General features: G+C 40.5%; 1 protein-coding gene across 2 annotated transcripts in view; it reads right to left on the bottom strand.

The window, feature by feature from the left end:
- Window positions 1–15,279, bottom strand: part of MYO1D (myosin ID) — a 350,569-nt gene that overhangs the window by 246,960 nt on the left and 88,330 nt on the right. For both annotated transcript variants that reach the window (XM_059907002.1, XM_059907003.1), the window contains exons 2-3: window positions 3,822–4,030; window positions 1,736–1,829 (exon numbers count right to left, since the gene is read on the bottom strand). In XM_059907002.1, coding sequence (XP_059762985.1) covers window positions 1,736–1,829; window positions 3,822–4,030 — 303 coding nt within the window. The remainder of the gene's footprint in view (window positions 1–1,735; window positions 1,830–3,821; window positions 4,031–15,279) is intronic.

The raw sequence follows: 15,279 nt of genomic DNA, 5'->3' as shown, positions 1-15,279 counted from the left end.
CTTCCCTGGTGGCGCAGTGGTTGAGAATCTGCCTGCCAATGCAGGGGACACGGGTTCGAGCCCTGGTCTGGGAAGATCCCACATGCCACGGAGCAACTGGGTCCGTGAGCCACAATTACTGAGCCTGCGCGTCTGGAGCCTGTGCTCCGCAACAAGAGAGGCCGCGATGGTGAGAGGCCCGCGCACCGCGATGAAGAGTGGTCCCCACTTGCCGCAACTAGAGAAAGCCCTCGCACAGAAACGAAGACCCAACACAGCCATAAATAAATAAATAAAAGAACGTGAATTTCTAAAAAAAAAAAAAACTAGTAAATGGGGCTTCCCTGGTGGTGCAGTGGTTAAGAATCCGCCTGCCAATGCAGGGGACACGGGTTCAAGCCCGGGTCCGGAAGATCCCACATGCCGCGGAGAAATTAAGCCCGTGCACCACAACTACTGAGCCTGCGCTCTACAGCCCGCAAGCCACAACTACTGAGCCCACGCACTGCAACTACTGAAGCCCGTGCGCCTAGAGTCTGTGCTCTGCAACAAGAGAAGCCACTGCGATGAGAAGCCCGTGCACCGCAACGAAGAGTAGCCCCCGCTCGCAGCAACTAGAGAAAGCCCATGCGCAGCAACAAAGACCCAACGCAGCCAAAAAAAAAATAATAATAAAAAATAAATAAATAAACTAGTAAATGTAAATATGCCTTACTCCACTGTACCAACTGGGTTTAGAAATAAAATTTAGTTCTCAGCCAGTTACTCTCCTCAGCTCCAAAGGAAATTTTAAAAACTTACTTATATCCTTGTTCTTGTCCTATTAGGTTGCAAAGTCAGAATCAGAATTGGGGATGTATCACTATTAAGAAAAATACCTCTTTTGACCTGGCAACCTAGCCCAATTCTACCCATGCAGGGTAGTCTCGTCCAAATTCTCTGCTTTCAGACCAACCCAGCTTCCTTTCTCTCTACTCATAAAACTGAAGATTGAGATGTATATACAGAATGTGATTCTTCTGTAAATAAATACTGAGCCTCAAAGTAGCAACTTTGGAAAGCTCTTGCTTTTTCCTCTTCAAAAAGTCCACACCACATAAGAAAGTCAAGTCATGTTGCTTTATAGCCACACTTCCTACTTTCTTTTTTTTTTAAAAAAACCCATCCCTTCATTCCTTACATATTTACTACGTAAATACCACGTACCAGACACTCTGCTGAACACTGGGCCCCAGACAGTGCGTACCCACTTTATCACTCATCTTGCTGTGAGCAGAGCATGATGCGGCCTGAAACCCGTTCAGGAAATGAACCCTATTCAGAGCTTCTAATACCAAGGTTCTGCTTCTAGCAATGATGGAACAGCATGGATCTGCCTCCTAGAGTCCCCCTTTCACTCTAGGGAGTGTAGAACACAGTTTAGAAAAGATGCTGGTAAAGTAGAAAGAGCAAGAAACCTGTGAGAGCTTGAACAATACAGCTACCAGTAAGTATAACATCTTTGCTGAGCACACATAACACTGAAGGCAGCGGTGATAGACTAGAATCACCTTAGCAGTATCTTTCTATTAAAAACAAATATAGAAATCGAGGGATATAAATAAAAGTACAGGGACAGTATGCAGGCAGGGAATCAAAGCAGCTTAACCATTAATAAACACTCCACGCATATCAGAGTTTAGGCCTAACCTAGTCAAGTCTGTATAGAAAATGAAGCTCCAGTGAGAACTTCCTCGCGTTGTTAGACTGCCCTTACCTTTCAATCTCCGCTCTCTGACTGGGGTTGGTGATGGCCGCAATGTACTGCATGATGTACTTACTGGCTTCCGTTTTACCAGCTCCACTTTCCCCTGGGGAAAAATTGTGCAAGGCTTAAGATCACAACTTAAACCAAGAGGAATAATTTTTAATAGAATAATTTCAAGTTTTGACATTAGTTATTCATTTGAAATCCCTTATGTTTCATTGTTTGGTTTTTTTTGGGTTTTTTTTGCGTTATTTCATCCTGTCTTGATATGGGATTGGTTCTAACAGGTCTGAACATGTTGAAAAAATTAAAACTATTGTAGAAGCAAAATAACAGATTACAGATCAAGATTTACTTAGTAAAAATATCGAGGGATAAAACGTGGTAAACTAATTCCTTAAAGTCTTAGTACTTAGTGACTCTGAAGTCCATTGGAAAAGAAACAAGAAGGTGACAAACAGTGGCCACGGCAAAACTCATATAACTTTGTTTTCTATGGCAGAGTTTTAAAAAATCTTAATGGGGATGAAATAATTTTTTCAGAAAATTAGAGAAATTTTAGTGAAAAAAACAAAACAAAAGCAGCAAGCTCCAGACATATGGTGTCACAGAAAAAGCATGACAACCTACATAAGGAGGGGAAGAGGGATAAGTTTATAATTATCAACCCAGATTTTTAAATGTTTATCCCTTGTGACCCAAAACTCCACTTGTAGAATTTTATACTCTAGAAATACTAAAAATACTAATATAATCCAATGATAATCTTCAAAGGTTTTCAGACTATTTCTGCAGCCTACACTATGTGTTATAGCTAAAATTTGAAAATAATATGCCCATCAGTAGAGGATTGGGTAAATAAATTATGATTCAACTATTCAATGGCATACTACACAACTGTTAGAGAATGCACTACTTCTATAGGTACTCTAATGAAAAGATGTCCACTAGACATTGTTAAATGGAAAAACAAGTTATGTAATAGCAGTTATAACATAATTCTATAATTCTATATTTATAATTACATATGCATGTGTGACTATACATATGTGCACACACAGAGAAAATGTTTAAAAGGATAAATGCTTTATTGTTCACAGGCGTTACTGCTAGAATTTTGGGGGGAACAAGGTATTCAAGGGAAAGGAACTTTTTGCTTTCACTTTATACACTTGTAAAATTGCCTCCCCCGCACCCCGCCACCTTTTACAATCAGGCAATAATACTGCCTTCAAAATTTGTTTTAATAAAATGTAGCCCTAGGATATAATTCTTCAACTCCAACACTAAGTTCCCTCACTTCTCTGACCCTTAATATCCTCATCTGTGAAGTAGAAACACAACTGTCCTACTTACCAATCAGAGAGCTGCACTGATAACCAAAATGGAATAAAGATCACCAAAGCCTTGTAAAAGTATAAAGCCACTCATGCGAATATGAGGTATTATTAGCACGAAAAAAAAGTCCCACAGTTTGGGAGAGGGTATCTTGGGTCAGTGGGCAGGTATTTTCTTGTTCCCAACTCACTACACAAGATTCCTTGAAGAGCTCAGCTTTACACAGAGGGCTTGGCTCCTGTACTTGGGCACCCAGGGTCTGTCACCTGACTCCCCCTCTGCGGCCTTTAAAGCTCTGGCCCCCAGGTCTGAGAGCCTGTTTCCAGCCCCCAGGCCTCTGTATGTCCCTGGTCACTAGCTCCCGTTCACCAGTCTGACTTGGAGTTCATTCTTCCTTTTTGGTACCTCAGGATTTCATTTTCCTGGTTTCATTCTGTGATTATTTAAAATAATTTTTGTTACATTTTTATCCAGTAGTTTTCCGTGTTTGAGATGGGAGGATGAATTTCCCATGTCACCTCAGTCTACAAAATTGACCAGAAGTCCATCCAAACATAATATGTAATGTGTAAATGAACCAAGATTAGCAGATGCTCAGAAATGATAGAAGTAATCTGGCATTACATTTTTTTTTTCCTCCTATAAAATTATTTAAGCTTTTAACTTCAAAAAAGACCTAATCAATTGTTCAGACCCTTGAGTACCAAGTAAGTTAAATATATATTGACCTTGGAAGTACAGGGAACTCCTTAAATACCTGATATCACAATGCAAGTGTCCTTTGATCGCCTCTTCATGGCCTTGTAAGCAGCATCGGCGATGGCAAAAAGATGCGGAGGTCTCTCGTACAGTTCACGCCCTTTGTACTGCTCGATTGTGTCTCTCCCATAGATGTTCAACAACTTGTAGGGATTCACAGAGACAACGACTTCTCCAATGAATGTGTAGATGCGCCCTTTTTCAAACCTGCACAGAAGCCAAAGAAAAGGAAGATGGAGCTGTGGTTATACAGAGATGCTATTTCTTTCCTGTGAGTCTCTTATTTCCAAGAAAATCTAAACATCCCAGGAACTATTTCTGAACTGACATTTCACGGTTCTGAGTTTACTTTTAGAGATAATGCTTGAGGCTGGGTTCCTTTGGATGCTGCTGGTAGAAAAGACCAGTAGGGGTTATAAGCCAAGAGAGAAGAAAGAATTTAATATTTTGGAGGCTGGGGATTTCCTAATTTCCAAAATACAGAAGGGTAAGAAATAAAAAGAGTTGAAGACAACCTTAGAGCTCTAGGAGGAAAAGATAACAGAAGCTGGAGCAGGTCTTGAAATCCATTTAGGCAGTTTTTCAGTTGTAAAGAAAATTGTCCAAATACGTTTATTTCTTCTCCCTCTTGAAATCCCACTAAAATGTCAGTAAAGGAATAAAAACAGCAAAATCAAAAAAAAAAAAAAAAAAAAAAAAACAAAAAAAAAACAGCAAAATCCATACCAGAGAGAATGGTACAGGAGACATTTCTGGCATAAATCGAATTCACTTTTTAAAAAAATGACTGCCTAAAATTCCACAGTGCAGATATACCCTTATTTGTTCAATCATCCCCCCATCCTTCCTGCTATTATGAACAATATTATAGAAAGTACTCTTGGCACATAATCTTACAAATCAGTGCCTTTATTTCTGTGAAACGGATTCCCAGGAATGGGATAGCTGGTTGAAAGGTATGTGTATTTTAAAAAGTATAACATGATCCCACCACTCACACATATAAGAAGCTAAAAATCCACCCTGTATATATATATGATATGTATATAAATTGTACATAAATATATTTTGTAAATGATTACATGAGCATGGAAAAATATGGAAGGCTGCATATTATGTCTTACGTATTTTTAAATACATACAGTAGGGTGATGAGGAGGAAGGCCGTGTGGGCAGCTGGAAGAAAGCCAGAGGAACTAAGAAAAAAAAGAGTAAAAAAAACAAACCCAGCATACATGATATGACTCCAATTGTGCAAAATCATGTGACTATATTTGCAAAGAAAAAATTCAATATAAAATTTAGAAAACCCATATATATTTACCATTGATACATTAACTCACACATATAAACACATATGAACCAGAGCCAACACCCAAATGGACGTTTCTACACAAGTGGCTGCCACTACACTCTCCACCTGCCGAGAGGCACAGGCACAGAGAGCTCGCTTCCAAGAGCTGGGAGAAGGGAGCACCAGGGTGGGAGAATGCTGGTCTATGGACAGCGGCCGGGTCTCTGAGCACTCCTGTTGTAGGGTCAGTGCAGCAGAGAAATAACTAAAGCATTTGAGACCAAAGGGCAAGACCCTTAAACTCCCTTTACACTGGAATGAAGGCTGTCAGCTATAATTAGGAGTGGAAACAAACATGCTGATAATGTCAACAATAAATTAAGACCAAGATTTTTATCAAGTAGTTAGTGTATGTTTAAATAAGAGTTACTGACCACGTTAAGGCTTTCTGTGCATTTTTCTCCTGTGCTTTTCCAAGGCATCCTCCCCATTGTTGGACAGAAAGTTTACATGCTAGCTAAATGCACCAACCCTGGAATCCTTGACACCTGAGTCCAAAGGCTCACCCTGCAAACTTAAGAGCAGCGAGCCTATGAAAGCTGCTTACCCTCCATGAGTTTCAGCCTCCTTCACCTGTAAAATGGTGATAATTATACCCATCCCTCCCTCTGGCATTGAGTACTTAAAAAAAAAAAAAAAAGCAATTAATCTTATGCATCCAATTACGTTCTGCATGAAGGAGATTTTTTATGAATGCTTTTATTTTATTAACATTGCTACGAAAATCACAGCAATCCCTACACGCGAGGAATTAATGCAGTGATCCTAATTCGATTCCCTGCCTCAGCTGTCAACCAACACAAGTCACAAGCAAAATGTCTACATAACTCATGTTCAAAGACCCACAAACATAATAAGAAGCTAAGCCTTTCTGGCTTAACCTGAAAATTTGAAGGACATGCTCGATAGCTATCTTCAAAGATAAGAATTGAAAGGACAAAATTCTTTAGCTTAAAAAACACTGTCCAAACAGAAAAGTAAAGAGAAGGAGAAGGATATTAGGGAAAAAAAATTGCCTCATGAGTCTGGAACTCTGTGACTAAGAGACAGCAAATAACATATGAGATTACAATGTTGTTCTAAGACTCCAGGTCCGTCCAATCATGTACTTTCTCTGAAATTCCATTTTATTTCAAATAGAATGTTTTGTTTATCAAAACTTCTGAGCATCTTTGTAAAACACAATAGGTAAAACCATCCACTGAGTAGCTATGAACTTGAAGACAGTGGCAAAGGCTTAACAAAATACGACATTAAATACAATGTTTCAGCAAAAGTTTGGTTGTTAAAGCCGAAACTTTCAATTCGGTTAGGTCTCAAAATCACCACTAGATGGTGTCAGCATACACCTTAACACCAACCCAAGATTTCCGTTTGCTTTGGAGAGCCTCAGGGTATGAAGTAAGCAAGCACTTAGGTAATCCTCACCTCTTTGGTTTGCCTCTAGGAGGAATGTCAGTAATTATCCTAGATGACAAATGCGTGATACCATCTCTTACAAGAGACCAAGGAAGGCATTTCTAGGACCTCTGTGTGCAAACCTTTTATGACAAACTGTTATCACTCATTCTGCATAGTTGAAATATTTCAGGTTTCATAAATTTTATAATTCATTATTCAATATCTACTTTGTGCCAGGCACTGGGTGTGACCCTGGGGATTAAAAAAGGAATAAAGAACAGTGAAGTATTATAAATAAATAATAATGACACAGTGTGATAGGTAAGATGCTAAAAGCAGGTACCATGGTGGCAAAGAAGATCACGACAAACTCCTTCTGATATGGAACTCTGAAGGGTAATATACAAACTACAGTAGGGCACACAAGTCTTTTGTGTTCTGGCCTCCACATTTCTCTCCACTGGACCCTCCTAACTCCACACACTTCCACACATCAACCCCACTCCCACCCCTCCAGCCCATGTCACTCTTGCTCTCACATTAATGAGCTAGTTCCAGTTCCCAAGGCCACCATGCCTGCATGGTTTGCCCACGGGGTCCATTCTGCCTAGAATGCCCTTCTCCACCGGCCTCTTCTTCCCCCCTCTGCTTGGCAGATTCCCACTCCTTCTTCAAAAGCCTGAAACTCAGCTCCTCGAGGAAGCCATTCTTGGTACCCATCCCCAACACTAGGGCTACTATAGTCTTCGCTCTGTTCAGATATTTTTTTTCCCTTTGAAACTTCCCAAATAGTGAAAATAGCTTAACAGCAATTGATTTTTAAAACAATTTCTTTAAGGAGTTTATTAAAAATATGTATTGAATGCGCTGGATTGTTTTCACCGGCTTCTGAATGAAACAAAGAGGTTCTAAAAAGTTTTTGAATTAGTGAGTAGCAATGGAGAAAATACCAAGGTTATGCCTCTGGAGAACAATAGTCTTTCGTACATCAATTCTGAAACATCTATTATTATTATTTTAAAATTATTTATTTATTTATTGGGTTGCTTCTGGTCTTAGCTGCGGCAGGTGGGCTCCTTAATTGTGGCAATGTGAACTCGTAGTTGCGGCAGGCGTGTGGGATCTAGTTCCCTGACCACGGATTGAACCAGGGCCCCCTGTGTTGGGAGTGCGGAGTCTTAACCACTGCACCACCAGGGGAGTCCCTGAAACATTTATTTTTTTAAAAACGTAGCCTCGTTAATTTGCACATGTGCTTCTATAAAAGATTACCTATAAGTCAAGATGTATGCAGCTCCCTCAGATCAGACATGGACAGACTATGTGTACAACCCTACAGAGAAGTATGACACTGGGGGTGGGGCAACACACACAAAACAATCCTAAAGATAATGAAGTGCTAATTGCGAACATGAACTTAAGCATGAAGGCAGAACCATGTGGCAAGATTAGAAGTACGGGAAGGAGGCTGGCCTAACCAGAGCAGAAAACCTGTACTAGGGAATGTCAGGGAACGGTTGGAAAAGTAGGAGGGAGTCAGATTTGATATGACAGGCTTTTTAAAAAAAACTGAGGTATAATTGACATGCAACATTATATTTGTTTCAGGCGTACAGCGTAATGGTTCAATATTTGTATATACTGTGAAATGGTCAGCACAATAAGTCTAGTTAACATCTGTCACTATACAAAGTTACAGATATTTTCTTGTGATGAGAATTTTTAAGGTCTACTCTCTTAGCAACTTTCAAATAGGCAACACGGTGTTATTAACTCTAGTCACCATGCTGTGCATTACATCCCCATGACTTATTTATGACTGCAAGTTTGTACCTTTTGACTCCCTTCACCCATTTCCCATCCCCCCCCCCCGCCCCAACTCCCACCTCTGGTGATCACCAATCTGTTCTCTGTATCTATGAGCTTCGGTTTTTGTTGGTTTTTTTTTTTTAAATTACACATACAAGTGAGATACTACGGTATTTGTTTTTCTCTCTGACTTATTTCACTCAGCATAATGCCCTCATTTCACAAATGGCAAGATTTCTTTCTTTTTTTAAATGGCTGAATAGTATTCCACTGTATATATGTACTACATCTTCTTTATCCATGCATCCCCTGATGGACACTTAGGTTATTTTCTGACACGATAGGCTTTGAAAACCAGATTGAGGAAGTCTAAATTTGATGTGACTGGAAACAAGAAAAAAAGTGAAGACTTTTCTAGCTAAAGAGATCAATAAGGCTGGGCCTCAATGAAAGGAACAACAGTAGAAATGAGAGAAAGAGAAATTTGAGTTGTTTCAAAGGGAGAGTGGGCAGAATTTGAACACCTGCTGAACACAAGAGATAAAACTACATTTAACTTTTGAGTCGGGTGGAAGAGAAAAAGGAATTTATTTTGGATGATGAGATTCCAAAACGTACTCCCGAGGATTCTAAGTTCACCCACTAACAGAATTCAGTGTTACCCTTGATCGACTTCTTAAACTATATGGACTCTATCACCAGGAGGAAAATTCTCTGTGAATAGTCTACTATGGGGGGCTTCCCTGGTGGCGCAGCGGTTGAGAATCTGCCTGCCAATGCAGGGGACACGGGTTCGAGCCCTGGTCTGGGAAGATCCCACGTGCCGCGGAGCAACTGGGACCGTGAACCACAACTACTGAGCCTGCGCGTCTGGAGCCTGTGCTCCGCAACAAGAGAGGCCGCGACAGTGAGAGGCCCGCGCTGCGATGAAGAGTGGCTCCCACTTGCCGCAATTAGAGGAAGCCCTCGCACAGAAACGAAGACCCAACACAGCCATAAATAAAAAAAAAAAAATAGTCTACTATGTACTTAATAATATTTTTATTCACGAATAAATACTATTTATTTCATGAGAACATACGTTTTCAAATAGGTGATGCTTAACCACATCGATTTGGCCTGTTTTCTTCCCCTTTTCAATGCGAAGGCAATCTTAAATTGCTTTGAATGTTTGCATTTCTCAGGAATGTTCACCTACACATGCCTTTTTTTTTTTTTTTGTCTTCCATTATCTCCTCAACCAACTCCAATCTGGGTTCCTGTCCAGCACTTCAGTAAACCTTGATCAAACTTCCCAAAGTAAGTTCCCAATGAAACTGCTAAATCCACTGGCTGACTGTCCTCAACTTACTGGTGTCCCAGCAGCATCTGACATTGACTCCTATTTCCTCCCCACATTCTTTCTTGGCTTCTGTGAGGCCACATTCTCTGGGTTTTCCTCCTCAGTCTCCTTTGCTGGCTCCTCTTTCCTAAAGATCTCTAAACACTTAAGTTCTCTAGGGTTGGGTCCAGTATCAACTTCATATACCACCTAAGGGATGCCCATTTAAGGAGGCTGGAGTAATGATACCTTAGTCCTACTCTACCCTCTGAAAATCAACAAGACAAAATAAAACCAGAAAAGAAAACTTTACCTATGAGGAAACAGAAAACGAGCTACAACTCGGAAACACAATCTGTGAAGAAAGGGTGTGAAGTGTTGGAAAACAAGCCCTCATGGAAGGAGGCTGCCAAGAGGGAGCGAGTGCCTCTGCAAAGCCCAGGCAAGTCCTCCAGAAGTGGCTGCAGTTCCTAAGCGGCCAAGGCAACTGCCTTCTGACAAGAGTGGCAGGGTCTCAGGATGCAGGTGGCTGTGGAACAAAATGGGTCGTCCCATTTGACACTTCTGAATAGCTGCAAGGTGGAGCTACGTGAAGAAATGAGTAGAAATTATTCAATACGTTTTTGCAAAAAAGCAGACTGTCAGAATGGAGAGGAGAAAATGAAAAATTAGACACAACTGCTCTATGGCAGGTGATCTTCATAAATGAAAAGAGGTAATGCTAACTCACCTCCCAGGCTGGAGTCTCATGGCGTACGTATGGGACCTGCTTGCTAGTCAAGCAAACTTCTTGCCATTTCAGGGCAGAGTGTTGGTGAGAAGGAGTCTAGAAGTAACAGATCCCAAACTCAGCGATCTACTGGTCCTTCTACACACTATCTTTCAGCCACTAACCAACTCAGAATGAAACACACCTATTCAAAGATGGCAGTATGAGTAATCTTGGTTGTAGGTGGATGGAGTTAGAGTCTGTCATACAGAGTGAAGTAAGTCAGAAAGAGAAAAACAAATACAGTATGCTAACACATATATATGGAATCCAAGGGAAAAAAAAAAAGGGTCATGAAGAACCTAGTGGCAAGATGGGAATAAAGACACAGACCTACTAGAGAATGGACTTGAGGATATGGGGAGGGGGAAGGGTAAGCTGGGACAAAGTGAGAGACTGGCATGGACATATATACACTACCAAACGTAAAATAGCTAGCTAGTGGGGAGCAACCGCATAGCACAAGGAGATCAGCTCTGTGCTTTGTGACCACCTAGAGGGGTGGGATAGGGAGGGTGGGAAGGAGGGAGTTGCAAGAGGGAAGAGAGATGGGAACATATGTATATGTATAACTGATTCACTTTGTTATAAAGCAGAAACTAACACACCATTGTAAAGCAATTATACTCCAATAAAGATGTTAAAAAAAAAAAAAAAAGATGGCAGTAATCAAAAGTGAAACAGAATGGCGCCCATGATAAGATGTTAAAGGAAAAAAGGAGGCAAAGAATTGGACGGACAAAAAGCAGATCAAGAATACCCACGAAAAAAAAAAGTGTGCCATAAAGGAGAAAAACTATGAAAAAGTATTTCTGCATGAAAGCAAAGAATGTAAAGAAAATATAGCCCTATAAACCAAGAGATCAAAGAAAACATTGTTTAAAAAGAGCAAAAGGATATTTAAAACCATTTTTTTTTTAAAGGAGGTAAATTGAAAGAGCTCAAGGAAAAAACCCCAAAGAAATGAAGGTCACATTAAAAGACAAAGAAAAGGGGAATGGGCACTGCTGAAAATAGCCAGGGACAAGAAGAAGGGGTAGAGAAATGTAAGCAAAATGAAATGGAAAAACAAAATTAAAATAGAAAGAAGGAATTCTAGAAGTAGGAGATAACGGAGGTGACATAATTGGTATTCCTGAGGACTTTAGTATATGGCAGTGGTGACATTTCAAAACAGCATAATACCAATAATAAATGTCAATAAATAGTGTTAGAAAATGAGGTAGCCACCTGAAAAAACAAAATGCAGATTATTAGTGTGGTGGCTTGCATTGTGTTCCCCCAAAAAGGTATGTTGAAGTCCTAATCCCTGGTACCTGGGAGGGTGACCTTATTTGGAAATGAGGTTTTTCAGATGTGATCAAGATGAGGTCATTAGACGGGCCCTAATCCAGTATGACTGGTATCCTTCCAAGAAGAGGAAAATGCCTGTGAAGACAGACAGATACCGAGGGAGGATGCCCTGTGATGACAGAGGCAGATGCAGCTACCAGCCAAGGAATGCCACAGTCTCATGGTCACCACTGGAAGCTAGCAGGAGGCAAGGAAGGATTTCTCCTCTACAGGTTTCAGAGGAAAGCATGGCCGGCTGACACCTTCATTTTGGACTTCTAGCCTTCAGAACCGTGAGACAATAAATGCCCACTGCTTTAAGCCACCCAGTTCGTTGTAATTTGTTGCAGCAACTCTAGGAACCTGATGCAACTAGTTATACCAAAATAAATTCCATGAAAATGTGTCTCAATTTCACTTACATTTAAGGAAATGCAAATCCAACCAACAATATGATACAATTTTTCACCTACAGATCAAGAGTTTTATAGTGAACAATGTTAGCAAGAATATGGAGTCACAGGTATCTTCCCCATCATAGGTATCGTCTTAATTGGTCTGTCCCCTTTCAATCTCCATACAGCAGGAGGCATGATCTGAAAATATAAATCTAACTACTCATTCCTATCCTTAAATATCTTCCGTGGAAAACCTCAATGTCAGGCCAATCTGATATTGAGATACTGGCCCATCTCATGCCAACTACTCCCGGTCACTGTGTGCTCTGGCTGAGAATAAAACAAATTCTTTCCCGTCTAAACTGCACCCCACCCCCATCATCTCACACTTACTTGTTTCCTTTATAGTATTTACCACAAGCAGTTTCTTGTTTATTGTCTGTCTCCAGAGGGGGAGTACACATCATATCTATCTTGATCATTGTTTTATCTTCAGCATGCAACATGCTCCTGGAACTTATAGGGGGTGGTTAAATATTTGATGAATGAAAAAATAAAGGAATGAATGAATATATTCCTTTATCCCACCTCTACTCTCTCAGAAAATGGTTTTACATTCTACTTCCAGGCTATCAGGTGTGCAAAACTTTAAATCACCTGCCATCCTTACCATTTTTTCCTATTTATATACTTTGTTTCACTTCTCTTATTTCCTTGTGACTTTCAAAAACTGGGGTGGGGGGAATACTAAATATAGCAAGATGTCATCTAGTTAAATATGGGCCATATCCCCATGACCCAACATAAAATAATCTTTCCCTTCATGTGGGAAACTTCACATAATCTAGATATAAATAGCAATTTTTATTCCAGGAAAATATGATTGAACGGTACCTACTCCAACCAAGACAGGTTTTTTTCACTGTTAGAGAAGGAAGTTACAAAATACATGGGGTTGACTTAGAATTGGAGATTTCAGTATAAATTTATGGATTACGGGAGATAAAAGGGGGGATGATGTATGTACACATACATTTCCTAGCTCCGTTTGCTGAGAGAGCTTAGAGGCAATGGCACCCAGATGTTGGCTTATAAATACCGTCCTTCTTAATTAACTAAAAGGACCCAGGGCTCCTTGGAGGAAAAGCTGACTCCAGAGCTTGGACAGGGAAAACAGAAGATGAAACTGGAATAGCATGTTGAGCCAGAAAGTAGGGAAGTACTCAAGGAACAACGGGGACATGTCAAAAGGCCAGAGCAGCCAGCTTGAATGGGCTCCTGGCCAAATCTAGGACCATATGAGCATTAAAATAATTAAGGTTAGGAACATTATAATCCTTTGGATAAAATAAGAATCTATGAGTCCACACCAATGTAAAAAAGAAATAAATAAGCGAAGGAAAAGCCCTTCTTTAGAGTGGAATGCCACTTAAGAAATACAGAAGGAATGATGTGAGTTAGAAAATGATCCATGTATGCTAAACAAGGAGTTGAAAGTGTGACTAGGAAGAGGATATTTACACAGACTCAAAGGATCTCCCCATAAATCACTTATTAATTACAAAAGGGAAAGATAATAATTTTTAGTGGAGAAACCTTATAGCCACTTAAACCAACTGATCAAAATTAATATCACCCATACTGAAACAAACAAACGCATGTGCCTGTGGTGGTTAATCTGATATGTCAAGTTGACTGGGCCACGGGGTGCCCAGACGTTTGGTCAAACATTTTTCTGGGTGTGTTTGTGAGGGTCATTTTAGTTGAGATTACATTAGAATCAGTAGACCGAGCAAAGCAGAGTGCCCTCCCCAATGTGCGAGCCTCATCCAACTGTCGAAGGCCTGATTAGAATAAACGGGTAAGAAGGCATCCTTTCTGCCTGGCTGTCTTTGAGCTGGCTGGGACATAGGTCTCCTGCCTTAGTACACACTCAGATTAGAATTTACACCATCGGCTGTCTTGGGTCTCCTGCTTGCCGACTGCAGGTCCTGGACTTCACAGTGTCCAAAATTACATAAGCCAAAAACTGTTTATACACACACACACACACACACACACACACACACACACACACACACACTCTCTCTCTTATCCTTTTGGTTCTGTTTCTCTGGGTAACCTAAACTAACACAGATTTTGGTACCAAGAGTGGTTCCAGAGGAACAGAATTTTAAGGATGAGTTTTTTTTTTTTCCCCCACATCTTTCTTGGAGTATAACTGCTTTACAATGTTGTGTTAGTTTCTGCTGCACAACAAAGTGAATCAGCTATATGTATACATATATCCCCATATCCCCTCCCTCTTGCGCCTCCCTCCCACCCTCCCTATCCCACCCCTCTAGGTCGACACAAAGCACCAAGCTGATCTCCCTGTGCTATGCGGTTGCTTCCCACTAGCTATCTATTTTACATTTGGTAGTGTATATACGTCCATGCCACTCTCTCACTTCGTCCCAGCTTACCCTTCCCCCTCCCCGTATCCTCAAGTCCATTCTCTACGTCTGCGTCTTTATTCCTGCCCTGCTACTAGGTTCATCAGTACTGCTTTTTTAGATTCCATATATATGTGTTAGCATATGGTATTTATTTTTCTCTTTCTAACTTACTTCACTCTGTATGACAGACTCTAGGTCCATCCACCTCACTACAAATAACTCAATTTCATTTCTTTTTATGGCTGAGTAATATTCCATTGTATATATGTGCCACATCTTCTTTATCCATTCATCTGTCGATGGACATTTAGGTTACTTCCATGTCCTGGCTATTGTAAACAGTGCTGCAATGAACATTGTGGCACATGACTCTTTTTGAATTATGGTTTTCTCAGGGTATATGCCCAGTAGTGGGATTGCTGGGTCATATGGTAGTTCTCTTTTTATTTTTTTAAAGAACCTCCATACTGTTGTCCATAGTGGCTGTATCAATTTACATTCCCACCAACAGTGCAGGAAGGTTCCCGTTTCAGGATGAGTTTTCTGAACTGGTTCTGGGGGTTCTGGAATTGGCTCTCTAATATGATTAGATTTACAGCCACTAATGACTCTATTTCTAATAGTAAAGAGAGCA

Source organism: Balaenoptera ricei, chromosome 20 (assembly GCF_028023285.1).
Source record: "Balaenoptera ricei isolate mBalRic1 chromosome 20, mBalRic1.hap2, whole genome shotgun sequence".
NCBI classification, from domain to species: Eukaryota; Metazoa; Chordata; class Mammalia; order Artiodactyla; family Balaenopteridae; genus Balaenoptera; species Balaenoptera ricei.
The sequence above is the reverse complement of the archived record's forward strand: the minus strand, read 5'-3'. Positions and strand labels throughout refer to the sequence as shown.